A 24,863-nucleotide genomic window follows, 5' to 3' on the forward strand; every position below is an offset into this window, starting at 1 on the left:
GCTGCAGATTTTGGTTGTGGGCTATGATTGTGCACAATACAGGATAGACTGGAATGACTGATTGTCTTCACAGTAAAGTGAAATAACTGACACCAAACGCAGGAGAACATAAAACATAAGATTAACCCAAGGTAAAATATGTTTGAGAGTTAAAAAAAAGTCTAATAAGATCGCACAGGAGACATTTTGCACTTTGGAAACCGTGATTAAACGTGACAAATTTAACAATTTCTGCTATGAAAGCTGCAAAAATGTCAGTTTTAAAATGTACCCAGGTTTTCAGTTGGTAAGAGAAATATTAAAGTAAAAGAACTCAACCCATCCAATTTTTCAAAGAAAGGGATGTTTGTCTGGCTGCTGCTGCTGCCTGACAGTCTCAACTCAGGGATTAATGCGTGACGCCCACACGTCATCTACCCGCGACGCACGGGCCATTTCACTCACGTTACCAGTGTCAGTGCTCTAAAATCTCTTCATAAACTGCATTTTCACCCGGCTTCACAGCGGATAGTTTGTACAATGGCGTCTAAACGACGCCAGGATGAGAGCGAGAAAACAGAGAAGAAGAAAAAGAAGAAGAACTGCGAGGAAATAGCTGAACTTTGTTCAGTTGTAGAAGACGAGCAGGTGAAGAGAGCCGTGAAGGAGGCATGGAGCCACAAGACTCTGTACAGCAGCGGTCAGTACACACAAACATCTGTCAGTTATCTACAAATATAACTTACGATTTAATTAACTGACAGTCGGTCAGAAATAAAGAGCAGATACAGATCAGTCAGGCTGACGTCTAGAAACCAGCGAACTATGGCCGGTATAAAAGTTTCTGTCCTGGTTTGTTTGAACTTGTTGCTCTTTGGCATGTTGTAACATTTACTAAATCATAAACATAGCAGCTAAGCAAATATACTTGAGACGGACTTTAGTCTTTTAACAGATTTATTCAGCTTGAGAAACACAAATTCAGTACCGTATACAACCACCAGATACCAGTAACAATTTTACATTTGCAATTAGTAACAGTTGGTCAGTCTCATTAATGTTATTTTTGGTAATTCAGGCATTATTTTTCATAGGATAGGAAATAGGTGATATGGATAGAATAATCTTTAAAGCATAGTAGACATGATTTTATATCATGATATTGATATAATGATGCAGATTTTCTGAAAAATTATTTTAGAAGGAACTATTTATGGATATTCTGTTTTTGAACCCTTATTGTTACAATAATGTCCCCTTCATTGGTCTCCCATCTTTTTATCAAATACCAGGGTTGGGTAGTAACCTATTACATGTAATTGGGATTACATGATCAGAGTACAAAACACAAGTAACTATAATTAGCCCAGAATATGTGTGAAACAAGTGTAATTACATTATAGTTATGTTGTCAAGGATATCATGATTACATTGTTGATTACCTCTCTGAAATATGACAAATTTAAAGTTGAAGTTTCTCAGGATAACCCATGCTCTGGTAACTCATGAAATGCAGTTCTGACATACAATGTTTCTTAGACAGGTGCTCCACTTTGTGATTGACCTGGTGAGAATGAAAAGCAACCTGCGCAAAAACACATTTTATTTAAAAAGAGCATTTTTAAAAAGAAATAAAATATGTATTTGCGCAACTCAAATCTTGGTGGCTGCTTCCATTTGTTTTAGTGAAAAGGGCAGTGTTTTCAGTGTTTTATTTTGAAGTAATTCAGAGGTATTCAGATTATTTCTTCTAGTCCTCTGGATTATGTCAGAAATTAGAAAAAATGCCATGTTAACTATAACTGCCTACATTACAACAAGAAATCTGACCTAACCCTCTATATTACATGCAGAGGTATTTAGGCTATACTGTGGTACAAACAAAAATGTCAAAATCTCAGATGGTAGACAAATGTATGTATTTCCTGTCATGGTATAAAGTTTCACATCGTCCATGTGGGCAGTATGGGCTAAACAGTGAGGGGAGGGTCCATCAGCTCAGTGTCACTGTGTGAGTAGCCTCCAACACACAGAACCAGACGGGCACAAGTTCATGTAAAACAAAGTCTAACTAGATGTTTTGCTTGTGAGAGGTTCTCGGCCCCTGGGTAGTTGCCCAGTTGCCCTATTGGTTATACTGGCCCAGGCTCCACCTTCTAATGTGTTTAAAGATTGGATCTGAAGTGAGGCTGAGAAAGTTTTATTTCATCTCTTTAATCCGCCCCACCTAAATGAAATACCATATATATATCTGTATCTATACTGTGTATAATATTTCGCCTTTGTTGTGCAGAGTTTATTTCTCAGTAGTCCAGATAAGTTCAGGCTATGTGACTGAAACTTTTGTTTGTTTAGTAAACATTTTACACAAGCAGAGGTTACTTGTGAACTTCTGATGCAGACAGATGATCTTTCGTTGTTTGTGTGCAGGGGATCTGGAGCTGGACTGTCACCCGTTCCCTCACTGCATCATCAGAAACTTCCTCAGCAGTGAGACCTTTGTGGAGAACCTGCAGAAAGAACTGCTGGGGCTCAACTTCCACGAGAAATCAAATGATCTGTACAAATTTAAACAGGTTGTCTATTAAACCGATTCTTCCATTGCTAAATTTCTTTGAATTTGTGTTGTCGTTATATTGTTTTCACTTCTTTGTTGTTGTTTCCAACAGTCAGATGACTTGAGGAAGAGAACAGAGCCACATATTGCTGGACTGAGGTAAAAATGGCTTGAATTGTTGTGTTTGTGTACTGTATAAGACAGACATGTTGGTAACATGTTGGTAGTTGGTACATACGCTTCTTATTTATGTATTATTAAATAAAATAGGACAGCTGTAGAGGGAGGTGAAGTGTGGACGGTGGTTAGTGGTCTGAGGATCTGAGCTGCTTTCTCTCCATGTTAATTAATGGTCATGTAATCTCTACAGCTCCACCACATGATCTACCTCATATACCTTACCAGTGTTAGTCCATTGCAACGGTGCACTCAATTATAAGTAAAAGTACTGGTGTTTAAAAAAAAATGCTTCAGTAAAAGCACAAAATATTTTCCTCAAAACTACCCAAAGTATTAGTTACTTTTTAACTGCTGATGTTTAAAGAATTATCAATTTCAGCATTCAATCAAAGGAGTTTCTGTTTAACCAAATCTTAAGTCTAAATTACTCATAATTGCTTCTCTGTTCTGCTCAGTGGTCTCAGTCACCTCTTCAAACTAAGGGTGCAGATTTTGTGCACTGTCATTAACTGATAGTTGAACACCCCAACAATCAATTAATCGTTAATAATAAAAAATATATAACAAAACGAGGTCAAATGAGGTGCATGCCAGGTACTGCCATTTCTATTGATTAAATATCCATGAATGCATTTATAATTGGTTAAATTCTTAACGGCGCTTAATGATTAATCATTAACATCCCAACTCCAAACCTGCACTGCTGCAGTGTTTTCTTTCATTCATATATCATCTGTTTGTATGTCGCTTTTGCTTAACTGGTATCAGGGCTGGTCAATACGGCTTCCAAATGATATATTGATATTTTGAGGCTATGCTGTGATATACCATGTCAGTTAAACAGCAACTAACAAAACCTACTTATTCTACCTTTAACAATACCATACTATACAATATGTGTTTGGTTTTGGCTCATGGAAAAAATCTGGCCCTGCTCTAAAACCTTTTGCTTGGGAAAAAAACACTACATAACATATTCTAAAAAATTTCAACAAAGACACACTTTTTTTTAAGATTATTTTTTTTTAGCTTTTTTGCCTGTAATCATAGTGACAGCTGAAGATATGACAGGAAAGGGGGGTGAAGAGAGAGGGCAGCAGGCAGGGTTTCAAACCAGCAGCTGCTGCAGAGGACCAACATCCTCAACACATGGTGCGCACGCCTTAACAACTGAGCTACAGGGCCCCCAAACAAAGACACACTTGACATACAGTCATCCCTGTTTGTCCTCTGTGTCTGCATTGTTGCACAGATTAAAATAAGTTGTTTTGTATGAACAACTTAGAAATCTAGAGGCTGAAGTGCTGAACTAGTCCCAGTGCTTATGAAATATTTTTGGTTTATTCATCAGCTCCACCAGGTGGAGCCAGAGATCATATCTGCCTCCTAATTAGTATGTTTCCTTCATTCAGTGCTGTTGACTCTAAAAGGCAGCATTAACATTTGGCATGGCAGGACTGTACAGTAAACTTAATGGAAAATGGATTCAGCTGCAGTTAATCACCTGTGAGCACAAGGTGATCCCTGTGAAAGCGGGACAACTGTTTCTTATTCAATCTGGTGGTATACTGTGAGTTATTACAGCAGAGTAAATGTCAGGCCTTTCAAACAAATTACTAGAAACAAACCTGTGATTGTGGAATTATGGAGCAGTGAAAGCTGCCAAACCTGCCAAGAGGTTCAGTATTTGAACCAAGTCCAAGAAAATTAAGATCTTAGCGTATAAATCAAAACCAGTATGAGCCAAGTGTCGAGTCTGACACCTCTGAGACTCATACATCACCCGTATAGCAATATAATGTACAAACCTCTGCTTTATTTGGAAATAATGTGCAGCTTTTTCTTATTATGATTATGACAAGCTGTGGAGAAACATCTAATTTCCTCTAAATACTTATTCATGATTATACAGTGCTACACATACTGAAGAAATGCAGCCCTGGAGAATAAATACCATAATTAGATGCACAATAACGGCCTCCTCTTGTGAACATCTATTATTTATGTCACAACAAAATGTCATGGTAGGTTTGAGCAGTCGAACAATCTGTCTGTGTGGTGAGGCTTATACGAGGTTAAAGGTTCAGCTTTATCATCATTGTCAATACAATAACAGTGAATGAAATGCAGTTTACATTAATCTCTGTGTCCGTTTTCAGAACAGCGCTGTTTGGGCGTTTCCGCTCCTGGCTCGGGGACATGTTGGGGGTTGAACTGGAGCCCACAGTGGATATTTCATGTGCCAGATATGAATACACAGGTGAGCTTTTTTATTTTTAGGCTGTAGTGATCAGGTTTTTGGATGACTAATCCCCCATATGTTTCCTCTCTTTTTTCTAGATGTTCTTTTGTGTCATGATGATGAATTGGAAGGGAGGCGTGTTGCTTTTATCCTGTATCTTGTGCCGCCATGGCAGAGCAGTGACGGAGGAACCCTTGATCTTTACTCAACAGACAGTGAGTGTCCCACTTTGTGTATTTCTGTCCTTTAAGTTAACAGAAGTTTAAAAATCTTCGTCTTTGTCATCAGGTAATTTCCAGCCGCAGAGTATCGTGAAGTCTCTTGTACCCTCGTTGAACACGCTCGCCTTCTTTGAAGTTTCTCCAGTCTCCTTTCACCAAGTAAGAATAACTTTTCATTAGCAAAGACGCATCTGTGACTGCAGATCAGTAACGTGTTGTGTTTGTTCAGGTGTCAGAGGTTTTGACAGAGGACAAGTGCCGTCTGTCTCTGAGCGGCTGGTTCCACGGGCCGTCATTGGAACGTCCTCCTCGCCACATAGAGGCTCCCATCCCACGGAACCCACACTTACCCAGAGATGTGAGTTTGATCAAATGTTGACAAAGATGTGTTCAGTTTTATTTAACTGTCTTTATGGGGATAGTCTGAAATATGGCTGATGTGACAGGTGCTCTTTCAGGGAGCAGCTGAAAGAACAAAAATACAAAATATACAAAGTTTAGAGGGGGTGGGAGGGGATAGGGAAGGGGGGATTGAGGGTTGGGGGATAGGGTTGGGCCCTAAGTCCTTGCAGACTCACCAGGAACGTGCCTCAAGGTCTGAGAGTGCGTGATGGTGATCATTGGGATTGGGCCTCAGTCCTCAGCCCTGACCAGACTAAATTTATAGTATTATTTGAATAGAAGATGGAGACACTTTGTTGCTTTCCTGTCAAGAGTCAGATGAGTAGACTGACACCTCCCTCAGATCTGTCTGTTAAATATGAAGGTACTGCCAGCAGCTGGCTATCATAGGCTAGCATAATGACTGGGAACAGTAGGAAACCGTTAGCCTGGCTCTGTCCAAAGGTAACAAAATCCACCTAAAAGCATCTCTAAAGCTCACTAAAAACACATTTTATCTAGTTTGTTTAATCTGCATAAAAAACGGAAATGTAACAACATGATGTTTCAGTTTTATGGAGGATTGTATCCCAAGCTATTTCTTGGCTGGGGTGTAGTAACTTCCTGTATAGAAGCTGATGGTGCTTTCCATTTGAACTTGGAAGGTGGAATTTCCAGGTTCCCAGTTAGAAATTTCAATTGGAATGCCCCCTGCTGTCAGAATCCCGACTTGGAAAGTTAGAAGAACATCACCAACACAGACCACAAAATCCGAGATGGATGTCGCTACGGTGTTTGTATGGTAAAAGTACCACGTAAGAGCAAAAGATCAAGCACAACAAAGTTTTTGCTGGAAGTGTCCATCTTCTTTTCCGTCTGTTTGACGTCAATCCCACCTCCAACTTCCACAGTATAAATGGAGTGCTAAGCTAATCGTCTCCTGGCCCCAACTTCATATTTAGATACGACAGATTCAAGTGTGGTATGTGTCACACTGTCAGACTATTCATTTAATGGACAAAATGCTTTCCTGCTGATGTGTGTTTGTTGTGTTCATCAAAGGAAACATTGCTGCTGGAGTGGGTCAATCCCGTCTACCTGGACATATCTTATCAAGAGCAGATTCAGACGGAGTTTGAGGACAGCTCTGAAATTCAACTGAAAGATTTTCTTAAGGTAACTTCTTGGTCATTTTTTCTGCATTGTGTGTGTCCACATGTTGCTGTTGAGTAATTATGTGTCTGTTCTCAGGAGGAGAAGTTCAGGGAGGTGAGTGAAGCAATGCGACTCACTCAGATTCAGTGGACGAAGAGAGGACCACCTAATAAGAGGTAGGGCACTTGTCCGACAATTTAACATGTTAATGGTGTATATTTTTTAGATGTTCTGTGCTGAAGAGTATATATTAAGACTGTGATCACTCTATTTCTGTGCATTTAGATGCTATGAGGTGGCTTCTCTGGATTCCCTGCCGCAGTGTGTGAGTGCATGTTGGGAGCTGCTTAATTCAGAGGCTTTCTTCCTGCTTCTCTCCAACTTCACTGGCCTTCGATTGCACTTCCTGTGTCCTGCTGATGATGATGATGATGAAGGGGATAAAGATGAAGAGAAGAAGGAGCAAGAAGACATACGGGATGGAGAAGCCACGGGGTCTTCGACTGAATCACAATCAGCAAATATAAGCAAAGAGAAAGGTGTGTGCTACAGGGTGACGTATGTTTGAAAAAGCCAATGGGATTTTTCCACTGGATTTAAGATTAGTACAGAAAATTAGATCAAACAAAAGTTTGATAGTTAAACATTTTGTTAAGCAAGATAATCTTGCATTTTTTAAGATGCGTAAAAGTTTCAGAATTTGAGAGTGAGGTATTTACTGATGGAATATGAAAATCTCTTCTCACCACAGTCTTTATTTCAGGGTTCTAACCAGAAATCCACTTAGTTTGAGACAAGAGAACCAGCTGTGCTAATGTGCTAACTCATTACTGGGTTTTGTGACTTGTTCCTGCCACACCTGTTCCATTCCTATACAGCTGTGTGTGTGTGTGTGTGTGTGTTTTAACCTTTGTTTTTTCTTAAGAGCTGAGCACACCTGTATGCTGTGGTGAACTGCGTCGATGGACTCGGGGCAGCTACACTCTGCTGCATGATGCGGAGGCAGCACGAGCAGAGTACGCTCTGGACCTTGTTTTGCCTTTTTGTGGCGCAGGTGAGTCTACATATACTGTCATATATTATGCATAGATTATAAATCAATGTTGTGACTGTTGCAAACATTTGAATTGTCCTTCATAGACTGGCAGTCAGAGTTCGGGGGCTTCACGTGTTACGTTGCTAATGAAGAGGATGAAGAGGTGAGTGTGATTACTGGAAAAAGTGTAATTTTCCATTCCTAAGTCACGCCCCTTTTTGCTCTGTGCTCCAATAACAGTTGAACCAGCTCTGTACCCCTCAGAGCGACAGTCAACTTTCTCCTTTCCTGTTTAATCTACATAGATATGCTATGTGCTAAGCTGGTCTATATTGAAAAGAAAAACAAATTTTAAAATTAGTCCAAAGAAGTTGCTTCTGCAAAAAAAGAAAAATCTGCAAAAGCAATATTGTCACATCTTAAGTTAGCTAATGTTAGCAAAATGGTAGCTAACTACCTAGCTAATGATTGATGTAGATTAGCTAGCTAGTTAGCAAGTGTTATGCTACAGATCAGAACACTTGCCAACTAGTTTGCTATTATCTTTGACTAAGTTAAGATATGACTATATGTAGCTTTTACAGGTCTCCCAGCAACATATTGTAACTGTCACCACCATGAGACAAGCACCTAGCATATCTAAGTACAGGAAATGTGAAGAATTATCAATTGCTCAAGTGTGGACAATACTTAAATGATTATCACTGTTGCTTTGGTTTGTCTCCATTGCAGCTTCTGACAGTCCATCCAGAGGACAACTCCCTCGCCCTCATTTACAGAGACAAAGAAACCCTGAAATTTGTCAAACATGTCAACCACAGAAGCTCCTCTGATGTTGCTAACAGTTCCACCTCCAGAGCGTTGTATGACTTCTCTTTTGTCTACTATGAATAAATATATCTTTATCTATTGTCTGGGTTTCGTGACATCTTTATTTCATCTTCCTAAGGTGTGGTGTACAGAGACACTGGACAGATTAGTTGTGTACACATTGACAGATGCTGACCTGGTCCTTGGGAGGTATCTGGAGTCAGTGTTTTGCTCAAGCACACTTTGACGTGTGAACAGAAAGAAGATGGGGATTGAACCATCAACTCTTTGATTATTGAACCAGCATCAGTTACTCTTGGAATTAATTTAAGTTTTAATAGATATTGATGATATTATAGATGACTAAAGTCTTCTTCATTTTTGTCATTTACACTAGATAACTTTTTTTAGTGCATGTTCATTTCATGAAAACTTCAGCATTTGGCAGTGCCATTATTATTGTAGCCCTAAGCATGAGAGAAGACAAGTCACAGTAGAAGAGATGAGACAGAGTGGTCCTGGGGTGTGACAAACAATTTTATTAACTACTTTTAACCATTTTGTTTATACAAGGTACTATAGGTACAAATCTTTTGCTGGAAAAAACACCAGGTCCTCGATTATTTTAAGATCACTGGAGATTAGCTGAAAAATAACTTGCAGAAAAGAACAGTGCTGATATCTTTTGACACAGCAGTGAAATCAATATCATAATCAGATATACAGGTGCACAAACTGTATTTTTCATTTAAGACAAATTTTCTCAACAGTAATTTTTTGAAGGTCTATTTACTTTAAAAACTTCCCACAAATATACCTGTGTTTTTCTCATGTATCTTTGAAAAAAATCTGACAACCCCCTTCCATGGAAATTGTATTTTTTTGTAATTCTGTAAAGGCAAAATAATTACATCAGTTATGTAAGGGATACTATACAGTAGGTAACTATAACCTGGTCACTGTACATTATCCTGCTTATTACATGGCTACTGAAAAAAATCAATGGTTTGACACAAAATATAATGTAAAAATGATTTTATTGTTTCCCAGATTAGAAGTGCAACTTTTGCAATGGTTGGTTATACAGAGATAATAATTCATTGATTCTTTGAATGTATAATATTATATATTCTCCAAATATAGAAATGAAATGTAACGAGTTGATAATTCAGTCTGATATAAAAATGATATACAGCAGATGAAAAACTAAAGGTCCTCACACCTGACAAGCTGGAGCCAGCAAAGTTTTAGCTTTTTTTTTTTTTTTTTTTTTTTTTTTTAAGATGACCTAAATGATTAATTTGGTTGTCAAATTAATTGCTGATTAATTCTGATCTGTTGATTTACTAATTGTTTTATTGGGTACTCATTTCAGCACCAGGGGCAACTTTTTTCAAGTAACAAAGGTTCCTTCTTGTAGTTCATTGTTGTGACTTCCCTGGTCTGTCAACACCACATCTACTGACCTACTTTGCATTTTCCTGGGTTTTTTAAACAGCTTGTTCACAGCTTGTTTATAGCTGTTAAAATGAAACTGTTTGCATAACCACAGTAATACTGCAAAAACACGAGGCTTGTTCCCACAGAGCAGTGGAGACAATCGATATAGTCGTTAAAATGGACAGTACAGTATTATGTTGCCATAAATTAGAGTACTAATTTGGAGACTTAAAGCAGTTTCTCGCCCTCAACCACTTCCTTGATGTCCTATTTAATTGATTTTTTAAAAACTCTTACATCAATTATTATGTTTCGGACGTAAGGAATCACAAAAGGTTAATGTTCATTTTAAAGATATGCGACTGAAACGTTTGCCCTACATATGAATTCCTACATTAACAGAAAAAATCACTTCCTTCCTGTCATGAATTTTTCCCCAGGCGGCATGTTGATTTCCGCCAATCAGAGTGTTCTTTGAGTCCCGTTCAGCCAATGGGAGGCCAGGAAGTTATTACTGTGTCAGTGGGTGTGATCTCGCAGGAGGAAGCGTCACCGAACAATATAACAAAGTTTGAAGGTAAGTTTGTACCGAGTTTAACTAAGGATAACTTTACAGTGAATCAAAAGAATGATAAGTTAGAAACCATGTCTGCTTGCTGCCGTGTACTTCAGCTATTCAGTGAACACTTCGGCTGTCTGATTGGTCGAACCGTGGCCGAAGTTTTACGGCAGTTACGTTTACTGTACGTGAGGTGTACAAACACGAACTTCACTGAAGTCAATTTATGGAATTTATGTAAGTCTTTGAATTTTATGTTTTATAAAACAACCGGTTCCTGTCTCCGGTTTGTCGAACCAAACTAATGCGTCTGTTAAACTCTCGATAAACACTTCGCACCTGTGGCAGGTATCTAGCTAACTTCACGTGCTCTAGCCGTAACTGTACGTCAGGGTCACTTAGCAACCACATCTTTAACCGGGCCTGCAGTTTAAGCTCTACTTGGCAAAACACTTATCACTTTGACATTAAAATAATGTGAAACTAGTCCATTCTGACTATATTTGTTCTCACCCGAGTTACCATGAAGTTCTGATCTCCAGAAATACTGTACAGTATACAGTATTTTACTAATAACTGGACTGATTTTCGGAAAGGATATTTATCAGAATACTTTGATGCCCTAAAACAGCAGTTTTACAAAGGTTACTATCCTTTAAGGACAGGTCCACATGTTTGTCACAAGTCTGTCTCAAAACAATCCTTACACACCCATTAATGTATAAAAGCCTAAATTGTGATTGTTAGAAATATGTTACAATGTGAGGTTTTACCAATCTGAGTATCCTGTTGCTCAAACAAATTATTTTTTTGTGGCAGCCATATTGAAATGGTGATATATGGTATACGGTATATAATGGTGCAAAATGATACAAATTTAAGTCCTGTTTCATTTAGTGTAGCAGAACATTTCTAGTGAGTCAGCATGCACCATAGCAGAACCCTGACTCTGTTTGACCCGAATGGAACAGAACCTTAATCAGTATTATTGGTAACCCCCGTACTTTTGTCCCCCATCACTCAAAAGCTGGATCCACAATTTTTTTTTTTGTTGCTTTTTTGTTGATACTTTTTCTGTTGATTGATTATTTGACTAATTATTCCAGCACAGTGAGATTTAAAGAATAATCATCGGTAATGCTAATACAATAACTAAGCGGGTAAAGGCAAATAACAGAACAGCTAGAAAAGTCAAGCAAGTTCAGAAAATGATGTCATGTTACTGCAGGCAATTTCAAAGTCTGGGCCATGGGCCTCCCCTTGAACAAAGCTTGCAAAAGTTGTCAGTTACCTTGTCTGTCAATAACATTTCTTCAAACAGATGATTCCTGTCTCCCAGTAGTAAAAATCCCCCTGTAATTCTTAGAATCGCCTTTAGGAAGGTATAAGAGATTATAACACCAACCAAGTCTCTCTATGTATCTTGTGAGTATTGTTTTTAGACAGTTTTGGAGTAAACCTATCCTGTAAGCCCCTACACAACCATGCTCCACCTCCACAGGTGTTTTCACTTATTCTGCCTAATTAAACCTCTTCTCAGGACAATGAGCATGAACTTTACAGATCATGCTTGGCTGACTTCTCCCTCACTCTCCTGTTACAACAGGGTACAACAAACTCACACCTCTATCACACTAGTACATGGAGTTTGGTGATGACCAGTAAATCCCAGCTTCGTCCTTTACCTTATTCCCATATTTATGATTTGCAAGCGGTCACAACAGAGGACAGCTCACATTCACATGATTCTAGAGTTGGTTTTGTGAGGGTCACAAATACTGTAGCACTATATTCATTAAATGTAGGGTTGGATTTCTTTGAATGATGGCCTCCATGTTTGATAGGTTATAAGACACTTTGTGTTATATAATTCAGAGATGTACAACCCCAGTTCCAAAAAAGTTGGGATGCTGTGTAAAATGTAAATAAAAACAGAATGCAGTGATGTGAACTGACATCGGTTTTATGAGTCTTAAGTGTTCTGAGCACAAGTAGTAATATCCCTTATATCACCACGTTTCACAAAGTATTTAACTTCATCCCATCCTTGCTTTTGAATGATCAAGTCTTTCAAAGATGCCCCTTTAATACCCAATCATGATACTGGCACCTGTTACCAATTCACAGATGTTTCAAACAGATGCTTTTTGAACAGTCTGCAACTTTCCCAATCATTTGATGCCCCTGTCCCAACTTTTTGAATTGTGTTGCTGGCATCAAATTCAGAATAAGCGTATATTTACTTTGTATATTTGCTTCTGTTTTAATTTGAGTGTGTTTAAAAGGATTAACAACTTACCACACTCTTATTTTTTCTTACTTTTTACTTACTTTTACTTATGTTTTACACAACATCCCAACTTTTTTGGAATTGTGTTAGTGTAATAAACACTGCACTAGCTGAGATCTCATCAGTCTGGAATAACTGGAAACACCTGTGTGGGTGTGCAGGCTTTTTTTTTATTTCATACACACATGGACAAGTTGTATTTAAATTAGCAAGAGACACATCAAACCTGTTTTGTTTCTTGGATTTTCATAGGTAAACACAAGGAGTGTGACTTTATGTCACCATTCTTTGATTTATTTTCCAGGTTTGCTGTGTATTCACCTGCCTCTACATTGAATGGACATAATTAGGGATGCATGATATGATTTTTTTTCCAGCTGATACAGATAACTGATAATTATCTGCTGCTTGTGGCCAATACCAATAAGATAACTGGTAATTTCACATGTTTGTATTTTAAAAAGTTCATACAGTATAATCTGTGGTTTATGCACACCTGAAGGTAAGAAAGACTAAGATGTACTGAACAAAGATGGTTTTAATATTCCATCACTCCGACCGAACCAAATCTAACTGTCATCACTATGACAAGAAAAACAAAGAACGGGTCGGACTCTTTAAATGTTCACTTATCACAGCACAAATATACTTAAATAAATGCTTTGACATTACTGTCAAATTTCATTATGGCATAATAAATAATAATATAAATTTCCCATTGTCAGCAGATTATTTATTTCCCTGCTACTTACTGTGCATCCTTAGAGATGATAAAATGAGAAAATGCATCAACAACAATTTTGATGATAGAATGATAGTCATTTATCAAGGGAAATTTTTTTTTTGTTTTGGACTGGTGGTTGGACAAAATTGAATCAGTTTGAAGATTGGATTTGGGAAATTATGATGAGCATTTTTCAAAATATTCTGACATTTTATATACAAAATGATGAATAAAAAAATAATCAACAGATTAATTGACACTGAAAATAATAATTAGTGGTGGTAGCCCTATAATTTATTACATTTGATACTGCAAAGGTTTCCTTTATTTAACTGAAGCCATCATCTAGCCATCATCTGGTCAGTTTACATCTGGACCTGAAACGCCCTAAAGACAACAACACACAACAGACAGAAACAAGAATCATCACACAAAGGTAAAATCACTAATATGTAGAAGCACATCGTGGTGTGAATCAAATTTTTTTTTTTTTTCACCTAACTGCCAGGCGAGCTGTCCAGGGAATACTAGAGGTTGCCTTTTGGCAGCAAAAGCTAGATGATATATTTTAAGCTCCTGATGATCACTTAATCCTCATACAGCTGGTGAACAAATCTCACAGTGTACTTCCAGAGTACCGGTAGATAGGATCGCATATAATTACATACTGGCTAAGTTGTGGAGATTCCTGTAGACCCAGTAACCAAGCATACTGTGTATTAGTGAAATATGAGGACATGCTTATAATCCAGCTCAGAGGATGCTCTTTCCACGCAGAGAGCGCTCTGCTGCATCCTGTGCAGGGAGGCAACACCAAGAGTGAGCCACAGCGGGCTTCAGTGGTTCATTCAGAGTACAGGAGTTAGGGGCTGGACTGGGGGAGGGGAGCGCTGAGATTAAACATGTTTTTATGTAATGAGGGTTTCAAAAGGAGGCTGGGGTAAAAAGGGGTAAAGTGGAGTGATGCCACAACTACCAGAGACCACGAGGGGAGAAGTGGTTTTAGTTCCAGGAGGAAACATATTTTTGGCTCTCACTGGTCCAGACAGTTATATTTAGGGAGGGTATATGAATTTGCTGAAGTAATTGGAAATTGTATCATCTGCCTGAAATGAACAGAAACTTACTCCAACATTTTGTCATGTCACAATTTCAAAATCTGATGAACAGTGGTTTTTGTCACCATGGTTTTGATTGCTTTTTAATTTTGCAAGGCTTTTTACATTGATGAGATTTGTCATTTAGTCTGCAATATGTCATAAAAAAAATTAAAAGTGCCCCCTCAATTAAACAGAGCCAAAGGTGATATCTTGAAATACATGGTTTGGCTTGACCAACAGACCAGGGCTTAATGATTTTGAAAAAATATCTAATTGTGATTATTTTGATTGATATTACAGTTGCTTATATATGCTAGTTTTTAAGCCAAAGGTGTCGGTGGGATTGTACCTATCTGCAGTTGCTCACACTTAGTCATCCTCAACAAAACTCAAGATGTCGCCTTTTTTAGAACATAAACTTGTTTCAGAAACCAGTTGGTAAACCTGTTAGGAACATACAGCCCTGTCATAAAATTGTTGCAATGTCCAGAATTGGGTTTTAAATTTCTGATTATTGACTTTTCTACATCAGTTCATAATCTTATGAGAGAGAATTGTGATGCATCTCCTACCCATATATTTTTTTAAGTCTGTAGAATATGATGTGTAGGCCAGGACATCTCTGCAGTGTGACAATATTTAATTTAAAATGGTATTTTGACACACATTTCCCCTCAAATAGTGTTGTACCCTGTGCAATTTGAAAATTACAGCAGGACATATTGAGATTTTGATAAAATTTCGATAACTGTTCAGCTCTATAACAGATTTTTACAGTGAATGAAAACAACAAAAACAAGCTTGATATTTAAGAAGCTGAACTATTGAATGTTTATTCTGAAAAAATATTTCATTTTTAAAATATGGTCAGTATGGGTATATCCCAGTACCTCTATTCTGAGGTCTGAAATGTTAAACCAGTCAAAGATCAACAGCAGCTGAATGGAATAATAAAATGTATTACTTTAAAATGACGTAAAACATTGAATATAATCATGAATATTGTGAGTTGCTACATCCCTAATCCTTTGTAGATTTTACTTGTATTTAGGTCTCATGATATCATCATCTGAAATTGTTGTAGCATTATGTAATAATGGCACTTCTCAAAAATCCTTAAAATTAGTTTTAAAAGGAACAAAAAAAAAGCAGTCACTTATATTAAAGTCAATTCTACTGATTAATCCCACTTTACAGAGGAGAGATGGATTAAGACTCTGCAACAGTCATGCAGATGTTACAAATATACACAGGAAAATAAATTACATTGTCACTCCACTCAGCAGTTCACTCACTGCTAGATACGCAATCAAATTGAAATAAAAAGGAGACTCCACATATGAATATACACACTGAGGAGGGTAATCCCCAGAAATCAGTGTTTTGGTGATCTGACTTTTGAATGGAGAGGATGAACTCTGACAATCCATGGAGAAAATGGAGGATAATCTTACATTTCACGGGGATGGAAAGCATCCTGATTTTGCCTTTGAACGCAATGAAATCCGACAATCTAGAAAATGGTAACTTTTTCACCTTCACAACTCCCAGCACCACAGGAAGCTGTTTGATGAAAAGTAAGCATCTTTAGCCCAGTCAGCAGAGGGGGCACATTGTTTACTCAAGTAGAAGTACAGATGTTTGTGTGAAAAACAGAGGAAGTACTGATTCAACTACTTTATTCATGTAAAAGTGAAAAAGTTCAGGGTCTGAAATTTACAGTACAGTAAAGTATAAAAGTAAAAAGCAGCCCACTAAAGCACATTTCTACCACCTGTTTCTGTGTGAAGCTAACCTCAGCTTTTCTCCATGGTTGAGTCTCCAGCTCTTGTGTGTTTCATCTCATGATGTCTTTTAATTCATTGTCATCTTGGTATGTCTGCAGCTAAAGATTATTTTCATTATCCATTAATCTGCAGGTTATTTTCAAGATTAATTGGTTAATTGTTTGGTCAGTGCTCATCACAATTTCCCAGAGCCCAAAGTGACGTCTTCGGATTGCTTCTTTTGTTCAACCAACAGTCCGAAACCAAAGAACTAGGAAATCATATTTTTGGCTGAAAAATGACTGAAATGATCAATTGATTATTTATTAAAATAGTTGGCGATTCATTTTCTTTTGATTGTTCAATCGATTAATGTTGATTGATTGAAAATGTGAGTAGAAAGTGCAGATATTTGTGTTAAATTTTAGGGGGTAAAACTAAAAAGTTGTCAGAAAAAATAAATCCACTAGTGAAAACTTAAGCACAGTAAAGAAGTATTTGTACTTAATTACTTCCTACCTCTGCCACTCTGTTGTTATGAATTAGAGCTGCAATGATTAATTGATAAATTGAGTAGTTGATTGAAAGAAAATCAGCTGCTATTTTGCTGTATTTCAAGCAAAAATGCTCAAACATTTGCTAGTTTCAGCTTCTTAACTGTAATTATTTGCTGCCTTTCTTTGTCATTTATGATGGCCTTGGGAAAATTGTGATGAGTGTTTTATAACAATCTTTTGACATTTTAAACAGCTAATTGTAAAAATAATGATTCTTCTTCCAGGATATTTTACAGCAACTCAACACACCACCGCTTCTTTGGCTTTAACTCATTAGTCTCACTTTTAGTTTCTTTGTAGATTAGTGTTGTCCTTGTCTGCACATCAAATAAAAGATGCTTTTGATGCTGTCTGCTCACTGCATTGTGTATCTTAAACTGTTCAGAGAATGGCAGACAAGACTGTGGCTCATGGGCCATGGACTGGATGTGCGGTCATGTTTCTGCAGTCGCTCTGTCCTGGTGTGAACCTGCTCTCGCTCTACAAAGACCAGCAGGAGGGAAAGTTCATCGTTTTCAAAGCCATCAAGCTGACTCTTATAGGTGAGCGCTCCAGATGGGATCTATGAGGCATGTCCAGCATACTTAGATATGTATTGGATGTGACATGTTTTAATGAGTATTTTCCATGTTCAGATTCTGTAGGAGGTCTGGGTGGTTATGAGATACTGAAGGTCCATGACGCTGATCCCTTTCTTGGGGTGGAGGTGAAGTTTGTGGACGTGTCAGCGTGTCAGCACTTCCTGGAGAGCTACAGCTCTGGAGCAGTGCGCCAGTCCCTCTCCCAACACGCCTGCCGGCTTCTTGCTCTTCCCCAAGAGCTCACAGTGGAAACAAAGCTTAAGGCCAGCACACACATCCTGGATCTGTATCTGGACAAGCTGGAGCTCTGCCTACAACACATCCACCTGTCACAGGTATTACAGATGTTTCTGTTTGTCTTTTATTTGATGATTTGAGATCCAATGTTTCAAATTTTCAAGTTGTCAGTATTTAGGTGGATAATAAGACCGAATTGCCATTCGATTTCACATCTGTCTGATATTGTGTTCATGTTGGCTGATTCAGTTTTTTCATGCTAAACAACTGCTAGTGATTGAGTGACACATCATGCTGACATTATTTTCAATAGGCATGGAAGCTGCACTTAACTTTTTCATATCGAAGAAATAAGTCAATTGATTGACATTCTTAATCCTGTCTATTAGGCTCTGAGTAGTCACTTGTTTCTCCATTTTGGCCATGTTCACAACATTTCTTTAAATGGGTATGACAGTGCATTGAACTCCCTGTTGTGAACACAAGTGCACTACACTGAACTGCCTTTTGAGAATGGCGGGGTTTACATACAAATTGCTGCTGATTAGGTAACTCCTCTGCCACACACACTCAACAAGAGAAAACATACCATAAAGTCCTTTGTACACCATTGCATACCGTCGCACACCGTCGCACACCGTCGCACACCGTTGCACACCGTTGCACACTGTTTCAGACCATTTTGAAGAAACATGTCATTTGTCCCAGAAACCGTAGTTAAAGTTAACAGTGCACACCAGTTTCAGATTGAATGTGCCAGTGGTGAAAACAAATGTCACTGAGCTCAACACCAGACCTCTGGATCTCTGACTGAGTTCGCTTTAGCATTTAACTTTGTATTTTCCCTATTTTTCCCTAAATACTGTATGCACATAAGTTTGGAGAATATGAGAAAGATCTCCAAAAACAACAAAAACACATCATATTGTATTAATTCCTGTTGGTATAAAATGTTTAAGTATTGAGATTTCTAAACTAAAAAACATAGTCTATACAGGACGCCCCAGTGGCTCACCTGGTGGAGCAGGGCTGGGTGCTAGTCTCTATGCAATAAAATCACAAAAAATAATCTTTAAAAAAAAAAAAAGCATATGAGATGACATCTTGACAGGCCAGATGAATTAAGAGCTCAGGCAGAGAACAACAGAAGAGGGATGATCTGTAAATCCATACAAAAGTGTGAACACTCACACGTTCTTTGTCATTGTGTGCCAGCCGGAGCGCCTTCGTGATGAGGAGATTGATCATCTTGAGCAGCTGCTGCAGAATCAGGCCCTCCGCCCGGCCCCACAGTCGACCACCATCACACAGGAAGAGTCTCCTGTCCCCAGTAACTGCTTCGAGTTTCAGAATAAAGTCTTTGGTGAGTCAAGACGACCATTTCTACTTTTGAATCTTGTGAAAGTGTCCTTCACAGACTTGGTACCAGGATTTTGTTCAAAAGAGTTCACAATAGAGATTTAAAATACCATTTATATTACATAAAGACATTTTTTATTTCATTTTGAGGTACTTTTCATTAGATTCACCAGAAGCACATGATTCAGTTACACATGGTGAGCCAATTTTAAAAGACCACACAGCTGTTAATGTGTTTAAATTTAGTCTTAGTCAAGTTTTTAAATTAATTTTCTACCTTCTGGGTAGCTACTCGTTTCAGTTCATAAAACAATGTGTTTGAGTGAAGTTGGGATAAGAAACCTTCTAGTAATATATAATTTATGAAGGAGCATCAACCTGCATTTATTTCTTGCAACAGCTGTGTCAGTGCCGTGTTGTATGGTCTAGACTAGAGGCTTTATTGTTTTGAACCTGTTTTCAAACTTCAGTGTCTTGGTGGTCTTTGGTGCTCTGCAATCAAAAATCAACTTTTTTAATGTGACAAGCTGCCACATCCATGTTATCTTTGTCACAGCATTCAACTCTGCTGATTGATTGTCTTGTGTTAGATTTTCTGACAGCAGAATTCAGTGTTGATTGTCAGCTGACTCTCTAATCCAACCTTTTATAAATTGATGGTCAGTCAGTCTATTGAGAGAGATTAGTGCCAGCAGATAATGTATTTGGGTTGCATTGACTTAAATTTGCCGACCTCGTATTGAACTGTTGAATTAACATTAACTGATGAGGCACTACAATGTTGTGAAAGTTAATTAGATTTTCTAATTGAGTTAATTTAAGATTTGATTTCAGTTCATATTAATTTAGAGTCAGCTTCCTCAGACTGTATCTGGGCCGGAGGGACTCCTGTTCCCTGAGTGCCTCTTCCGAGGCCTCCAGCAGCCAAAGCTGCTCTGGTTTCAAGTTCAGTCTAAACTATAAAAGCTGATATACGGGCTAAACCTGGGTAAATGAAATACAAAAAGCCATATTAATTAATTAAAAATTAGTTTCTGTAAATGTACTCATTTAGTTATGTAATTTGAATTTTGTGGCCACATGTATAAACTCAGTATAATCTAATGTAGCTGGGATTGAGACACCACTGTCAACTTTTTTACCAACCTGTGATCGGACAAAGTCTCCTGCCGCAGGCTAGATTTTCTAAAGCCTGAAAATCAAGCCAAGAGGAGCAGCAGAAGTCTAGTTTTCTCTCAGACCACTTGAATTACGTTATGCTTAAAGGTTATTTTGCAGTTTTTTCCCAATGATGACATAAATAAACTTCCCTCCCAAGCTTCAAAGGGACAATTCACCCCAAAATCAGAAGTGCATATCTTTCCCAAGGTCTGCAGTCCTGTTTATCCATCTCGATTTTTTGGGGGAAAATGAGTTGCAGATTTTTGGAGACCTTTTTTCTTTCTATTTAAAAGAACGTAGTTCCTGCTTGAGACTGCTCACTGTGGATTATTTTGAGCAACTGGGTCATGATTTTTGAAAAGAGACACTGGTGTTTTTGAAAATTCAGGGCTTAGTCCCATTTTATTTGAGAGAAGGCAGAAATCTCCATGGCCAATATCTCCAAAATTAGGCTACGCACTCCAAAACAATCTAGATGGATGAAAAACACTACAACAAAACAGAGCCGCTCAGCAACTGAAATGAAATACCCAAGGCAAGATCCTATTAACTTTTTCTCCTGAGATTTGTAAATTGATGTCAGTGCTTTTGATGGGACAAGGGAAAGTGGGAAAATATGCCACCAGTGATATTTACTGAAATTTGTAAGCTGACTTTTAAACATCAAAGAGCAGGCAGATGCTCTCTTTATAAAAACACCACAACCATTGATTGTTCAGGATTCATTCAAACGCACATTTACAACCATAAAACTACACTAATCAATATTACGGCATCAACAATGGATTAAATGACTAGATGTTAAAGGTGTCACTTGCAGTAACAAACCCCATCTCTGCAGTTCGACTCTGCTCTCAGCATGTTTCACCTCATTGTTTTGGTTTTATGACCCAGTGATCATTTTCACTGCTCTCATCAGCATTGTTTTCAGCAGCAGCAGGCAGCTGTTTTCAGCTAAGGACATTTGATAAGCCCACTGCACACTACCTGCTCAGCACCAAATGGCAAACACACAAAGTTAGTGAGCTGAGGAACATAGTTAAGCATTTAGTGGGAGAGCCAGATATGTCCCTCAGGAACTGTTGGGGAGCAAAGCAGAGTGAATATTAAACATAAAGACGACTCCAAATAAATGCTAATGTTGCTCCTTGTCTGTTGGGTGTGCAACTGTTTGCTAACGTCTTCACCATAACAACTTTACACATGGTAACATGTAAATGTTGTGTTTACAGCTTGTATCACCCTCCCCAAGTGGCCAAAAAATTAATCAGTGCTGTTTTAATGCTTCAAAGGCCTGTAGCATGTAAAAACAATCCTGTTGATATACTGTAAGGTTAAGGTGCCACAGCTCGACGGTAATCATTTCCAGGTTGCCAATGGCAACCAAGCCATCAGTGGTAACCACTTTTTTAACACATTAAAAATAGGGACATCAAACAGCAAAATGTGCACCCCAAAATAAGTGCATTTCTAATAATTGTTTCAATAGTCATATTTATATTTATATTATATTTGCAGAACCTTTTTTTTTATTTATAAATGTTTTACTTCACTTCATTTCTTTGTATCTTTGTATTTCTGCATATACATGTGCCTTGGTCTATTTGTATGGATTACATGTAAAATCCTATAAAAACAGTTGAAATATAAATATTGCAGAACTTGAACAAAAGAAAAAAAAAGAAAAAGATTTGTGAAGTCTTGGGAGGCAAAGTATTCCAAACCTTAAGCTGGATGGAAAATTATACTGCATGCTGTGTACATCATAGATGTCGATGAGTGACACATCAAGTTCAGTAGTTCAAGGTAGCACATCCTACAGAACCACGTCAGGCTAAGTAAAGCTTTTAAACATTCCATTATATCACATTTTCATATTTAAGAAGAAATATGTAACATTTACTGTACTAAATCATAAAATGACCATAATTTGTCATCAGAGAAACATGCTAAGATGAAGTAATGGCGTCTCTTACAACAATGCTACAGCTAGTACATTTTTTTAAAAATTTCCATTCTGGTGCACACTGTCTGTTTTAGTTTTGTCCACACTGCCCGTTTCACATTTATTGACTTAACACAGAGTTCAGATTAATGCCAAATGAGTTAGTGTCTGTTTATGAGTTGTAAGAAATCATTAATAATCTTGTATAAGGGGTAGATGTTTATAACTTTTGAAATGAGCAACATGTTCATGGAGACTGGTAGGCAGCCACTGACCTCCTACTGAAGAGTGTGTATTTCCAGAGCAGTGGGCTTTTATTTTCAGGATAACGGGCTCTATTTAATATACTCTCTGTAGCTCCACCTCACTATTTGGACTGTACTCATTTTTGAAAACTAGGATCTTACATGTTTCACCTTAAGGTTGATGTATAACTGCATAGCATCTTGATTAATCAAAATATTTAGTGATTAAAAATGGGTAGTATATTTTCAGTTTCAGCAACCAAAAGTTAATACCTAGCAACCACTTTTAAAAATTAGTGTTAAGCTCTGGACATCAAGTCTGTAAATTAATCTTGGAAATGTTTACTGTTGACATATGTTTATAAACCAAAGTTTACGTAATCCCAGTTAAGTACACTTTATGTTAATGTTTTTTTTTTTTTCCTTCATGCTTGATCCGTTGGCCTGTCAGAGGACCGAATGCTGTCAGCAGCAGATGTTCAGAGCTTTTCTAACGGAGTGGGCCGTCATTGGAAGCATGTAGGGAGGGCCCTGGGGAAGAGCTGCCGGGCTCTGAAGGGTCCGGCCATAGACAACCTGGCCTACGAGTATGAGAGAGAAGGGCTCTATGAGCAAGCCTATCAGCTGCTCAGCCGCTTCATCCAGGCAGAGGGGAGAGCGGCCAAGCTGAGCCGGCTGGTCAAAGCACTGGAGGACTGCAAACTCACCAGCCTGGCTGAAAACATTCTGGACATACAGCCACGAGAGTGAACTCTGTGCGCTTTTGTTCTGCCTGCGTGTACGAGTCGTGAAAACTGACAGGCGGACAGGTCGTTTTTACTGGAGGAGGGGCTGACTCTGTCCTGCCTGATGTTTATATACAGTATGTTTGTCCTTGATTGACGTCAAAATCATTCCTGTGTGTGTGAGTGTGGGTGTGTGCATGTTTCAGACAGGCTGTGTGAAAATTGATTCATATCATGATTTTCAATTATTAGTATTATTGATTTATTGTTTTCATTTAGATGAAATGACTTGTCATCACTGTTATAAAAAAAAAATATGCTTGAGTCTTGAGTTCAATGCACTGTTTAAACTGTTTCCATCATGTTTCTCTTTTATTTTTCTCCTTTTTCAAGTCAATTTACAGATGGAACATGTTGGGTCTTGTTGTTAATGAGTGCACAACTGAAGGTTATTGATTTTTTTTTTTTTCTACGAAATGGGTTCGTACAAATTAAATGGTTGTTTAAAAAAAAGTCTTCATGTTTGTGTTTGATGCATTAGTGTAATTAAAACTGAAAACATCATTTTGTCAAAATTCCCTCAGGTATAATTTAGTGTTAATCCTCACTCCCTCCCTCCCCACCATCACTCCCTGTCACTCAAACACACGTGCACATGCTCATATGATTAAACTGTGCTGATTATTGATATTGTCGCTACGTGTGTGTGTGTGTGTGTGTGTGTGTGTGTCTGCTGCATGTGTCACGTTGGTGAAGCTGCAGGGCAGAGAGGTGGAGATCGCAGCTGAGATGTGTGTGTGTGTGTGGATGTTTTATCTCAGCTCGGCTGTCAGAGGAAATTCACTGATGGATGGAGTCTCTTCAGGTTGAGCTCCTCGATCTGCTGGTTTTCATTCAGGGTCTAGTCTAAAAGCCCAACCCCCCACTCCTTTTTTTTTTACTCCACTTGACGGTCCATCCAGATGTGATGTGTGGATTAGAAGCTTTTATCACACACACATAAACACTTACTACTGCTATATGGTATAGACACAACCCCCAACACAGACATACACAGTTTATAAGTTATGATAAACACACACGTCTCGCTTTACATTGGCTGTAACCAGGGCTGTGACTGTCACTGAAGAGGTTATGTGCTTAGTAATTTTTCTAAGAATTTGGGGGGGGGGGGGGGGGGGTAGGGTTAGGGACCTAAAGAGGAGTTTATGTTGTACATTTACACAAATATTGATATTACATAAAAAATCTGATGTAATTTAAGTCTAATCATCTTTTTTTTTTAAAAAAAGTATTATGTAACTTGCAGAGTAGAAAAGGCGGCTTTGAAACAAAATTTAGATCATAATGTAGTAGGGCTGTGTATTGGCAAGAATCTGACAAAATAATATGTATCATGATACAGGGGTTACGATTCAATATACTGTAATATATTGCAGTAGTATAAGCAAGGTGCTATACTGCTGTTTTTTATTGTAATTTTAGGAAAAGTATCATAGTATAAAGAACACACTACCATGCAAGTAACATTTCAGTTAAAAAAAAGTTAATTTTTTATGCAACCACAACAGGGTAGCTAGATGAGAGCACTGCTATTGAACAGTCATGGGTTT

The 24,863-nt window shown here is 38.1% G+C and overlaps 2 protein-coding genes across 2 annotated transcripts; both read left to right on the forward strand.

Annotated features, from left to right (window-relative positions):
* Window positions 1-401: 401 nt before the first annotated feature.
* On the forward strand, window positions 402-8,661 carry ogfod1 (2-oxoglutarate and iron-dependent oxygenase domain containing 1). Its single transcript, XM_084718164.1, has 13 exons — window positions 402-679; window positions 2,410-2,555; window positions 2,649-2,695; window positions 4,876-4,976; window positions 5,057-5,173; window positions 5,247-5,338; window positions 5,409-5,537; window positions 6,623-6,736; window positions 6,812-6,891; window positions 7,001-7,254; window positions 7,641-7,769; window positions 7,856-7,914; window positions 8,484-8,661. The coding sequence occupies exons 1-13, from the start codon at window positions 520-522 to the stop codon at window positions 8,643-8,645; spliced, it is 1,590 nt and encodes a 529-aa protein (XP_084574290.1). The 5' UTR covers window positions 402-519; the 3' UTR covers window positions 8,646-8,661.
* A 1,760-nt stretch (window positions 8,662-10,421) lies between these two features.
* Window positions 10,422-23,913, forward strand: tradd (tnfrsf1a-associated via death domain). Its single transcript, XM_084718177.1, has 5 exons — window positions 10,422-10,578; window positions 17,383-17,539; window positions 17,633-17,913; window positions 19,031-19,178; window positions 22,977-23,913. Exons 2-5 carry the CDS (start codon window positions 17,386-17,388, stop codon window positions 23,273-23,275), a joined length of 882 nt encoding a protein of 293 aa, XP_084574303.1. The 5' UTR covers window positions 10,422-10,578; window positions 17,383-17,385; the 3' UTR covers window positions 23,276-23,913.
* Window positions 23,914-24,863: the final 950 nt, after the last annotated feature.

The sequence above is a fragment of the Lutjanus erythropterus genome, chromosome 1 (assembly GCF_056507025.1).
Source record: "Lutjanus erythropterus isolate fLutEry1 chromosome 1, fLutEry1.hap2, whole genome shotgun sequence".
Taxonomy (NCBI): domain Eukaryota; kingdom Metazoa; phylum Chordata; class Actinopteri; order Lutjaniformes; family Lutjanidae; genus Lutjanus; species Lutjanus erythropterus.